The sequence below is a fragment of the Plectrocnemia conspersa genome, unplaced genomic scaffold (genome assembly GCF_051122295.1).
Source record: "Plectrocnemia conspersa isolate PC_06_02 unplaced genomic scaffold, ASM5112229v1 ptg000002l, whole genome shotgun sequence".
In the NCBI taxonomy this organism is placed as follows: Eukaryota; Metazoa; Arthropoda; class Insecta; order Trichoptera; family Polycentropodidae; genus Plectrocnemia; species Plectrocnemia conspersa.
The window spans coordinates 11,526,965-11,539,102 of NW_028277166.1; the positions used below are offsets into that span (position 1 = coordinate 11,526,965).

The 12,138-nt window shown below is 29.1% G+C and overlaps 1 protein-coding gene across 1 annotated transcript; it reads right to left on the reverse strand.

The window, feature by feature from the left end:
• Positions 1 to 1,364: 1,364 nt before the first annotated feature.
• On the reverse strand, positions 1,365 to 9,852 carry Rint1 (RAD50 interactor 1). The gene is made up of 14 exons (XM_088181358.1): positions 9,490 to 9,852; positions 9,186 to 9,427; positions 8,959 to 9,114; positions 7,880 to 8,049; positions 7,608 to 7,819; positions 7,311 to 7,542; positions 7,062 to 7,236; positions 6,511 to 6,706; positions 3,558 to 3,678; positions 3,351 to 3,496; positions 3,139 to 3,278; positions 2,891 to 3,068; positions 1,798 to 1,919; positions 1,365 to 1,737 (listed from the first exon to the last, which is right to left on the reverse strand). Exons 1-14 carry the CDS (start codon positions 9,625 to 9,627, stop codon positions 1,545 to 1,547), a joined length of 2,421 nt encoding a protein of 806 aa, XP_088037484.1. The 5' UTR covers positions 9,628 to 9,852; the 3' UTR covers positions 1,365 to 1,544.
• Positions 9,853 to 12,138: the final 2,286 nt, after the last annotated feature.

The window sequence follows — 12,138 nt, forward strand, 5'->3', positions numbered from 1 at the left end:
ACATATATGTATATATATTGTATATTGAAATATTAATATATTCGACAACGTTAATAACAAAATGCCACTCTGTTTTACTACAATCTCAATGAGAAACAAGAGTAACGACTGAAAAAAAATAATCAAACAGTGAAGCATTTTGGATTTGTAACTGCACAGTATGTATCCGTTATAATTTGTTTTTATGTAATTCGACCATATATTTGTTTCTTTAAACGTATTTTTAATTTAATTTAGAAATAGCGGTTCTCGACATGCGAAATTAATATAATCATTCGTTTAACGGGTGCCTTGTAAAAAATCTCAGATTTAAAAAGAAAGTATATTTTAATTAGCTTTGAAAAGATCATATCAATAAATAAACAAATTTTGGTGAATCAAAATGTTGAGAGCCGTTTGCTTAATAATTATGTTTTATGTATGTTTGGATTTATCTTGTATATATATATAATACATATGTATTTTTGTTTTAATCTAAACAATGTATAAGATATGGAGTACAGGGATCGAAATAATTTAGCAGTGAGATGTCAAGGTGTATTGAAAAAATATATCTGCGTGAACACCTTGTAAATCTATGTTGTTTGTTATTATTATTATATATAATTTATAATAAATCATTTGAATACTTTCTAAAAGTTCATGTGCGTGTGATAGCTGTTGAGAGTGATATGGTTGATTAAAGGGAAAGTTTAAAGAGGCGTTTGAAGGATTACAAAAATATATATATTATATTCAGAGTGGATTTGCACGATATTGATTTTACACAAAAATGATTTTAAAAATCTTTTATATTATATATCTTATCAATTCATATAAATTTTAATTATTGCTATGAAGCGAATGTCTATTGTATGACTTGTGTAATATATGTATATTATATTCGATTGTAAATTATTGTCTTTCCGTTTCGGTATTTCTTGTTTTGATTCTGATTTTTTGTGGGCGTTATTATTTTACCATACTGTGTTCGTTACAGATAGTATATTTACGTAAACACACAATGTTGAAAATGTTAACGGCAATTTAACATAATACGATCACTTGTATATATAATTTGTAAGGTCTCCATTGTGCTCTGGCAAAAATCGTACAACTTCTGTATTATCCGTGTTGTCGAGACTTGCTACTTATACTTTGTAATGTACATTATTATGATATGATTAAGTGTAAAACTTTAGTCTTTATTAAATATTTCAAAATTATTTAATAAGGGATTTTCATTTCAACACATTAAAAAAGATTGCTAAAGTAAGTTAAATTTATTTTATTTTATATAGACATAAACTATTTAATACATAATAATAAATAAACCTTTTATAATTAAAACCGCATTAGAAATTTTATTTTAAATAAAAAATGTAATCTTCATAGCTTCTATTATATTAATTTAAATATCCAATATTTTTTACAGCAGAGGTAATTCATTAAAAAACAATTGTAATAGCAAATTAATTGAAATTTTAAATAGTCAAGCAACTAATGTACCACTTGCATAAAAAATTTAAAGCATTTCTTTAATATGGAATACAAAATGCATACAATTATGTCAAATAATTTAAATCAGTTCGTTGATTAAGTACTCTAATAATATCCATTTCCGTTAAATGAACAATACCCATATCCACATATTGGTCATTACTGCTACTTCCATTGACAGATGTATTTTTAATTGTTTCTTTTAATAGTAAAGCACTTCCTTTTGCCAAAGTAAGTAATTTGCAAGATTCAGCAATTCTGAAATATAATTAAGTCAATATAGCATATTATAAAATGCAATTAACAATACAAGTATACCTTGGTAAATGAGCTTCGGGAGAAGTTGTATACTGTGAAAATATGGGCATCAGATTTCTGCTCATATCAAAATGAAATTGTTGAATTCCACCAGGTCCCCACCAGCATTCCAAAACAACTTCCTATAAATCAAGTTATATGTTTATTTATATTAAAAAAAAACATATATATGCCTAATGAACCATACACATTAACACAATATATGCAAAAATTTAATACTGTAATCATTTCTACAGAAACTAAATTAAGTATAATTATTATTCTAAATAAGAATATCTATGTTCTTTCACATATAAATATAAAGTACATTTTATTACCTAACCGATTTTCGCATTCGAAACACCACCATTTTTGATACCTTATTAGCAATATTGACTATGATTGTGTTAAGGTTTAAATTTTCATTAAACAAAACGCCAAAACTTTTCGTAGAATTTTCTAGAATATGTGATATGTAACATGACATTTATCAATATGGAACAGTAAACGATATACCAAAGCACATTTCGCAATAAATATAAATCACATATAGGAAGAATCAGTAAATTTTAAATGGACTTTAATTGTCAGCAAATTTACAAAAGTCCAAGCAATATATTGGTATGTTATTATATTTATAAACAGAAAAAAATAGCAGTGGGTCGAGATTTTGATTCATGGGCACTCCTGTGTGTTTAAGTACGTTTTTGATTATTGCGAATCATAAATAACAAATTGAGAACGATTCTCCGAATGATTCTAAAAAATATTTTTGTGTAATCTGCAAACCAGTGATCAATCAAATTGTTGATTAAGAATAAATCGTTCCTTTCTTCAAAAGTCTTTTCATATTGTATTACATCTAATTGAGTATTAATTTCTCGAGATTTTATCACCTCTTTCATGATAAATTTAAATCCATATCGTTGAAGTGGTTGAAGAGATTTAATATATGTATATTTGTATAGCATTATTGAAAATAATTTAACCAGCTCTGATAATCAAGTTGAAGTTATTTAGAATATATTTTTTAAGGATAAACTGTTATAAAGGTATAAGAAGTTGTTTCTTAATCTGCTGAAAATATTTTATAAAGTAAATCAAGTTAAATTACTTCAAATATGAAGATATCAATTTCCTTAGACACAGTTCTCCAAAGCGGTGAAAATAATTCAGGAGCTAAAGCCGACTTCAATCTCAACAAGCGCGTACTGAGAGCTCCTAATGGTGCACATAAAGCTGGTGATAACGAACGACATTGCCAATCGCTCACCTCCGGTAAATAATGCCATCTAAAAATACAAAAATATTTTAAATAAATAAACAAGTTATTGATCTATATTGAAATGTTTTTATGAATACTTTTGATTTCTATAGTCGCGAGATACAGCTTTTACTTCTAAAACTAAATCGTCACAAAGCAGCATACAAGCATTGTCCACAAGTCTGCCAAAAAGTCCTGGTAATTCCTCGAAGACTCCTGAATCAGATTCCAACTCATCCTATCACAAATAAATTAAACTATTACATAATACTAATAGATTTTTTAATAATATAATTTTAATAATAATAACATGATGCATTGAAGTTATATTTTCTGTGATGCTCTGCGAGTTTTCTAAGTGTTCCGCTTCGTGCTGAGCCAACTGAGATGCCTCCAAATCGACTTGACTCAACGATAGAGATTCTCGATGATGCATATGTGACAGAATCCTTACACCTAAATTTATAAATTGATGGTGACTTGGTTTATAAATAAATAAAATATAGTTTTATATTACCATCGCTTGGAGTCTCCGGATTTTCTTTTTGTGGAGTTATATCAACATCAGGGATTGGTAAATGTTGCAATTCAGTAAAGTGGTGAAATTGCTTTTTATAATAATGTAAATGAAGATACGACTATAAAAAACAATGCATATTATTTAAGTAAAAGTGGCTTTGTCCGCGTTTGCTTCAAAGTTAATCTATCAACAATGGTTTTTGTTCAATTTTTTTATCTGCCAATACATATATGTGCTTAGGATGCTCTGCTCATGACATTGCGAATTGCAATTAGCAATGAAAGAATTGCTGCTTGAAGTGAAGAGGCAAACCTTTAGAAATCAGTGAGATTCTGGGAATATATACATTCTGGTCTTTAAATGTAAGTCAGGAGAAGTGCCTTAATCTATTTCCGGGCGAGCGCTCACATATAAGCACAAAAAAGTGTACCATTTTGGGCGAGTACACACATATGCATGCCAACTTGTATTGAAAAAATAATATCGTTAGGAGAAGAAATCTGATCCCAGGCTTACACAATTGTGAACGACATTTCTATCAACATTATTTTACGAAGTTTATGAGCTAAACTGTCGTTTCTTTGGTAATTTGTGTGAATGAACAGTGGCTCTTAACCTTTTTTTAAAATAAAAATATTAAATAATTAGTTAATACATATTTAAAAAATATTTTTTTATGTTATAGTTTGGTTATGTACTATCAATGATCTTTTTTTTTACGAAGAATTCGCCCGAGAAGCGGTTAATCACATGTGTGCTCAATACTTTCACAACCAAGTGCTTGCCATTAGACAGTTTTGATAGTTATAAATGCCTCAGCAACATAAAAGGACTACCAACTTTTAGATTATGCTGTGGTAATCCACTTAGATTCAGGGAATTTAAAAACTCAGCTAGAAAACCATATCTTCGTCAATTATGTTGTGGATTGAACGTGCTGCAATTAGCGTTAAGAAATTACGTTTAATTATTATACTTTAATAATTAATAATTACATAAAAATAATATGTTTTGAAGGCGAAAGATATAAATTGTAAAATAAAAATGTTCAATTAAAAAATAATGTGATATAAAACCCCGTTACTAAATATCTAATAATAATATAGAATAAAAGAAAATTAAATTATGAGAATTATAGAAAAAATAAATACATTTATGTAGCAAAATTTGCACAGGGACATCATTTCAGCTTTTTACAGGGGGGAGGGGGCAAAAGTTGACCAGTTAGTGGTCGTTTTTTTTTAACATTTCGATTTCATTATTATTTATTTCATTAAATGACATGCATTTTTCTGCCCAAATACTCTGTTTAGAATCCACGAGAAAAGCAATTAAATCGTATCGTCGCCGTCGAAGTGGAAACGTTCGGTTATCTAGCGTTTATATTAAGACTTTTTATAACAATATTACGACTTATAATAAATGAAGCAAATTCAAATGAAGTGTATCTAAACCGAATTTTAACCCATAGAAGAGCACAAAAACAATTATCACTTCTCTCAAAAATACACATCAAAAGCAATAAAATCGTGGCGTCACCATCGCAGTGGGAACGCTCATTACCGAGCATTCCAACTGTGACAGCGCCGACCCGATTTTATTACTTTTGATGTTAAATTTCGACTTCTGAGAAGTGATAATTGTTTTTGCACCCTCCTATTCACCAAAATTCGGTTTGAATATACTTTAACCAATACTCTCATATCAGAAGTCCGTACTAATATTGGTAAGAATAGCTATCATATTTTTAAAACATAGTGTAATATCCAAGTGCAGACAAACTATGGAGCAATATGCAAGATGCGATATCTGTCTGTACTTCTTCTTTCGCATATTTCCCCCTGAAATTTACTTGCGCCTATAAGTTAAATTATATTTTTTTTCTCTAGTAGAAATATATATCTACTGGTGAAAATGAATTTGGACTACACTAGTAAAAATATCACTTCACTGAAAAATAGCATTTAATGTAACATTTATACACTGCATATAAATAAACAATGATAAGTATGTAAATATATATATATTACTACGTATGGAAAAGTTAAAGTCATATAATTTTACTAGTACATGTCAGATAAATTATATTTTCACTGGTAAAAATATATATTTATTGCTGAAAATGTATTCCGATATGATTTCATTGAAATGAAATATTTTCGAGATAGGTATAGCCCGAGAATTTCTGGTTTAGAATCAGACGGCAGCTTTTCCACGGAAGGGGGGGGGGGGAGGAGGAGGCAAAACTTGATCAGTCAGAGATTGTTTTATAATATTTTGATTTCATTAAGATTCATAGTATTTCATTAAATGACATACATTTTCTGACCAAATTCAAGGAGGGGAAAACGCCCCTCAAAATAACGTCCCTGTATTTGCCTAGCCTTCAGCTCGCGAGCTCATTTGTGCTGGCCCACTGTATATAGGAATCAAAATTTAATAAATCTACCAATTTCTAATAATATTTATTTACATTACAAAATTTAATTTAATTATTGAATAATGTATTATATAACATCCTTGATTATATACACTTGCCAGTAAAAAGTTACAGATTATACATTCAGCTGGCCGCTGAAGATTTATGATGTTTTTGGAGAATTTTGGTGTTCATGCATCACAAACAAATGATAACTTTGTAGTTGAGAATTTTTAATGACCCGTGCAATATTTTATAAATATCCAAATGGCCCTTGACATAAAAATGGCTTCCTGACCATGGTCTAGACATTTTTATGTGCATGCTGCGTGATAATGTCACTCTTAACATTTGTCAAAATACATATCTATATTTTAATAGATCTTATGTATCATTTTGTACACGTAAAAGCATATCAAAAATGATTGCCTCAAAGCCAGTGCGCTTACCAAAAACAAATGATTAGGTTAGCTTACTGTTGATTTTTCAACAGATACAATACTAATCTATTAATAATATAAAAATATATACCACCGAGTGTGTCCAATCTAACAACGCTTGTCGGAAATAGTGAGCTATGTTCAACATAGCTAAGAGTCTCGAACCTCCTTCTAATGTTCTACCACTATCACTGTTCGATCCATGTCTAAGTTCTTCGCCGATCAGTTGAGTTAATCTTAGACGTATTTCCTCACATAGTTCAATTTGCATTTCAAGGAATTGAAGCCTGTTTACAAAAAACATTATTAGATGTAATATATATCGAGTATAATATTATATTAGATTATAAAAGAATTGCGCAATTCAATTTTAAAATTAAAGAACCGTATATTTTAATCCGAATATGCCTCCACAATTTTGGTCATCCAAGGATTTTAATTTAAAATCGTGATTTTTGTTATTTAATTAAAACAAATTATTAATAATCTTATAACTAAAGGTAAAACTAAATTTGACACAATATATATGATTATCATATAATAGTATTGTGCTGTACTTATTGGCAAAATTTTAGAATCTTTTTGCTAGTTAGTCAAATGCGCAACTACATATGTAAAAACAATTAATTATATTATACAAACCTATGTCCTGGTTGCGGTAATAACGAATATCGATCATGAATAGTCTGCAATAGAGACAGCAACCAATCAGCTCCTTGAGGAATTCCTTCAGATTCATCGTTATCAACTGATCCATTCTTTGTTGATAATAGCCATTCATTGCCACTCAGCATTTCATCAATTTTATGTATAGCAACTATAAATCAATTTATATAAATATGTGTATTAAATTAAAAATAATATATATTTGAAAATAAAATTATAACATACATTTCTTCTCGACAGCCAACCATCGTATGATATATCTCGCATCAGTCAAAACTGTAGTGATTCGTGGACAAGTTGAAGGTAAAATAAATCCGACAGTGCCTTCTAATTCACGATCAAAGCCTAGGCATTCATCAATCGCATGCGAAAATAAAGAGTCGTCTCCGACGATCGTTGCTAGAAGAGAATGTAGTCGATCAACAGCCAATTGCACAAGACCACATGTGAACTCGAACTATGAATTTTAAATATCGATTAGATTAAAATAATAATTAAGTCTCATTACATTGTAAATATTACTTGAACATTAATCTTCATATCTAATCCATCAGCAATTGGTTGCAAATACTTTTTAAGAAATGGTAGATGATCTCGAAGCCATGTTAAAATCTGCGTCAAAAACCATTCCGGTCTATCTAACCTGTTTGTGCGGCGATTGCCAGAAAAATGGAATGCGAATCTTTTCTTCAACGGTGTAATCATGAGGCGAATCGGAAGACACAAATTGAGTTCTATAAAAATATTTCAAAGTAAATGATGAAAAATTACAAATATTTATGTTTCATTATTACCATCTTGATTATCGACACTTTTGCTATCTTCAAATGGTAGTTGAATTTGGAATAAATACTGAACAATCTGTCTGAATTTATTGTATGTCTCTTGAGAGACTGGTGTCATTACTGATAATGTGGTTGACGTGATTGGCCATTTTACCAGTTTTAAAACTTCGAAGAAATCTCTAAAGAATAAATATTATGTTATAATCGTATCGTCAATTTACAAGAATTGGAAGATGTAAATTATAAACAACCAAGACTGGCAAAACTCATTAATATTATTTACTGTGGCCAAGACTTTTATAATCGTTTGTCACCATTAAACTCACTGAAACTTATTGAAACACGCAGTTAAGAAACTAATAGCATTATTATGCTTTACAAAGATGATTTTTTATTCATTTGCATAAAAGGATCGTAAAGCTATCACAATAGATTCATTTACGAATGACTACCATGGAGAAATATTCACACTTCAATATGCATTAGAGAGACGATGTTTGACTATATAGTCTAATTGATTTAAATAAGTCCATTCGTCCAAGCTGCTCCGAGAGAACATATAAAAGTTTTGTAAGAACTCGGATTCTACACACAAACATTTATTTCGAGAGAGAGAGAGCAACATCAGCACTTAAAGTACTCTGAAACTTTTACGCTGTGACTTTCAACAATTATTCTACTTTTTGCATTCGACGATATAACACCGCCACCTTATACTAACATTTGATTTTTTAAATAATATCTACAAGATATTCTCAATGAGAAATGAATCTTGTTTAGATTTACATCTGTATATTGGTATACACAATAACCTGTGCAATGAAATATACATCAGACAAACAAAGCGTCTAACTGGTTGATGACAAAGTCGCACCACTTGAAAACAATACTCAAAAGTTTGTTTTTATTTTATCCAAAATATTTTTTTAAGAAATACAATTTTAATTAACAGGTAAAAATAATGGTTGAAAAACATAGGTATGTCCCTTATATAGCTTAAAATGTTTTTTTTTTTATTAATTTTGTGTTGCGATAATCTTGTTACAAGCTGATTATCTAATAGAAGAAATACAATGAATTTTTCTTACTTTGATAATTTATCTCTTAATACATTATACCAATAATGCATAGTTTCGACGATGAAATCACCACGATGACCTTTATTATATTTTATGCGCATTTCGTACAAATTTTGCAATAATAATACACTCTGTTCTGAATCGGTGCATACATTTAGTTCTTGACTGCAAAATAATAAAGCAATTGAATTATAATATAAAGGTATTATAACATGTTGTTTTATTGAATGCATTACTTTAATTCGTTTATTGCTTCTAAAGATTCCAAATAATCTTTGGTCAAATATAACTTTCTTAATTTTGCCACCAACACGCTGAGATGCTCTTTTGTTGGTCGAACTGAGGTCAAAAAGGCTTCATTTTTCTCTGAACACTCGCGTAAATTTTCTTGATACATTTTGATATGTTCCGAAGCATCGTCGGCTTTTTTAATAGCCGCTGATATTTTCGAAGGAACTTCACTGTTTGCCAATGATAACTAAAATACAGAATTGTACAATTAAATTTTAATTCAACGCATGAACATTATAAATTACTCACAGATTTTTCTAGTTCATTCTTTTTGGCAAGATATTCAGAGTGTAATTTGTACACTACACTGAAGCTTTCAGAATCGCAGCCGATACGTTCATTGAGATCTTCAATGAGTCTGGCTCTATTGTCATTTTCTATTGACATGTTGTATGAGTATAAGCTTAAAATTATTCACATCAAACAAAAATCTACACTTTTATAATATGTAATTTATTAATATTACTAAATTAAGAAAGTTCCGATATTTGTTTAGTTTATTTTCCAAATTTAAGTAATTTATTTTAAAATACTTTATGTCGAATGTATTGACATTTCCAACTAAGCAAAACGTCAAAGCGATTGAGGTTATGACTTTTAACTGGAAAGTTTGGTCGTAGCACCATTGATATCGACCATTAATAATTATTACAATATGCGTAATATACCTAAATAATTATAATAAATTTATTATACGACTCATAAAATAATAATTAAATACGAAGTATGAATTTTGAAAAACAAAATTGTGAAAATGGGAAATAAAATAAAGCAAAGTGTATATTTGAAACGATTATCATATGCGTCTCTTAAAAGATTAAGAAATGTGTAAATATACAATTTAACGTTTAAAAAATTAAATCATTTTGTTTTATTTTTGTTTCTAATATAAATTGTATTATAATAATTTAGAAAAAAATATTTTGTGTATAAGCTAGGTAGCTGTATATATTTTAAAGTGATTTTATACCAGCAGTGAAAGTATACTCTCACTGGCGTTTTAGAGAATTCATATTCCGAACGGAAGCGTATCCATTGAGGTTTAGAGAGAAACATATGTCCCCACGCGTCAGACTAGCATATAAATATGATGTAATTGACCAGTATGCTAGAGCAAAATCAAGAAAAATTCTCTATAGATAATTTTTTTTTTATGAACATTTTCCTCTTAATACAATTACCTGTGCATTTTTTTCGTAAGTTAATTTTGACAGTAATATATCTTAAAATCTTTAATTTTACATTTTTTAGATTTTACAGTTCACTATGATAAATTAGGAAATTATCATTTGAAATATGTATTTAAAAATTGTGAAAAATACAAAAAAATGAAGAAGGAGGGGAGACATTTTAATAGTTCGTCCTTGGGCGGCAAGTATCCTTTGATTCCGAATATAATTCTGACTGTGGATGTATATTATTATAGACGAAAATATAATTTCGGTGCCATAAAGCGGTAAAATTATAAGTTTTGACAGTTGAGTGGAATAGTGTGAGTTGTTAAAAAAAGGCAGCTTTGCAAGGAAAAATTGACTAAATTAAACCTGATTTGTGCGCGTGAGTTAGCTAGCATTATAAATAAAAAAATAGTATGTAAAAAATTCAACAAGCTTGAATTACTTAAAATCTTAATGGAACGTATGAATATTATATTGCCAATAGTGTTATCGTATAGTGTTGTTATTACTGTAACGCCAAAGATTGATACAACTGGTCGATCTGTCATTCACATGTCGGCAGTGTTTATTATCATTATCATTTTTAATGTGTTTCAGGACCAACTTATTTAGTTAGGCTAGCAACATTGTCAGATGTTAACACAACAAGCCAAATATGCTCTCCGCAACCGCTCTGTCGTTATTCCCGCTTCGTTCTTCCTTATGAATACATTCATGTCCTGAATACAATTAAAAATACTCTTTGCATATTCGTTGAAAGTTATTTATGGGGTGTTAAATGTTTTGTCCAGCGCTAGCTCGCACCGAACCTGTTTAACATTTTTGGTGCGAGCGAGATATTTCATAAGATATTTCTAAAATAAATAATTCATTGCCCATTTATATTTATAAATGTTATAATATTTTTTTTAATTCACATGATCGTCCTATATTTTTTATTCTAACCATTTAATATTTATTCTGACCCTGAATAATATGTATATGACCATTCATTATTTTAATTCTGATCGTCCTATATTTTTATTCTAACCGTGTGCTATTTTTATTCTAACCATTTGCTATTTTTTCTGACTTTAAATAATATAATTATGATCAAACTGTAAAAAATCTAACCGAGATTTGATTTTTATTTTGATCCAAGGCTGGTTGAAATTCTGACTATTTGATTTGTTGTCATTTAAATATGCGGATTATCTGTTGGCCCATACAAGTACACAAAATATAGATTCACTGACCTCGAGTAGTGAATTTATTAATCTTTTGTGTGATATGCTTTCAATGACTGGATAGGCGAAAGTATATTTCTACTAATAAACGTACACTCTTTCACTGGAGAATACAGATCTACTGTAACATATATATTTAATAACATTTTCATCATCAAAATTTCATTTAATAACATTCCTAATATTTTATCACTTCGAATGAATTTCAATTAGTAGATTGAATATTTTACAAGCGTTTAAAAAGCATTATTGCGTACATTTTTAGTAATAATTATTATGATAATCGAGGGTACATTATGAGCTCTACGATCAACTGGTAATGACCCTCATGCTGGTATAACACGACAGAAGGAGTAATCATTCTAGTGTGAAGTGCAGTAGTAACAGCTGTGAGAGATACACCTGGAACTCGAATCAACTATGATTATATCCCTTAGGAAACGGTACAGTTACGTAATTGTTTAAAATAAAGTTATGAATAACATTATTTCATG

Bases quoted from the DNA above. Each gene is read 5' to 3' on its own strand.
- Rint1 (XM_088181358.1), bottom strand. From the start codon at position 9,627: ATGTCAATAGAAAATGACAATAGAGCCAGACTCATTGAAGATCTCAAT. The intron at 9,428-9,489 runs GTGAGTAATTTA...TCTGTATTTTAG, and splicing joins AGAATGAACTAGAAAAATCT to TTATCATTGGCAAACAGTGA. The intron at 1,738-1,797 runs GTATACTTGTAT...ATTATATTTCAG, and splicing joins CCCGAAGCTCATTTACCAAG to AATTGCTGAATCTTGCAAAT.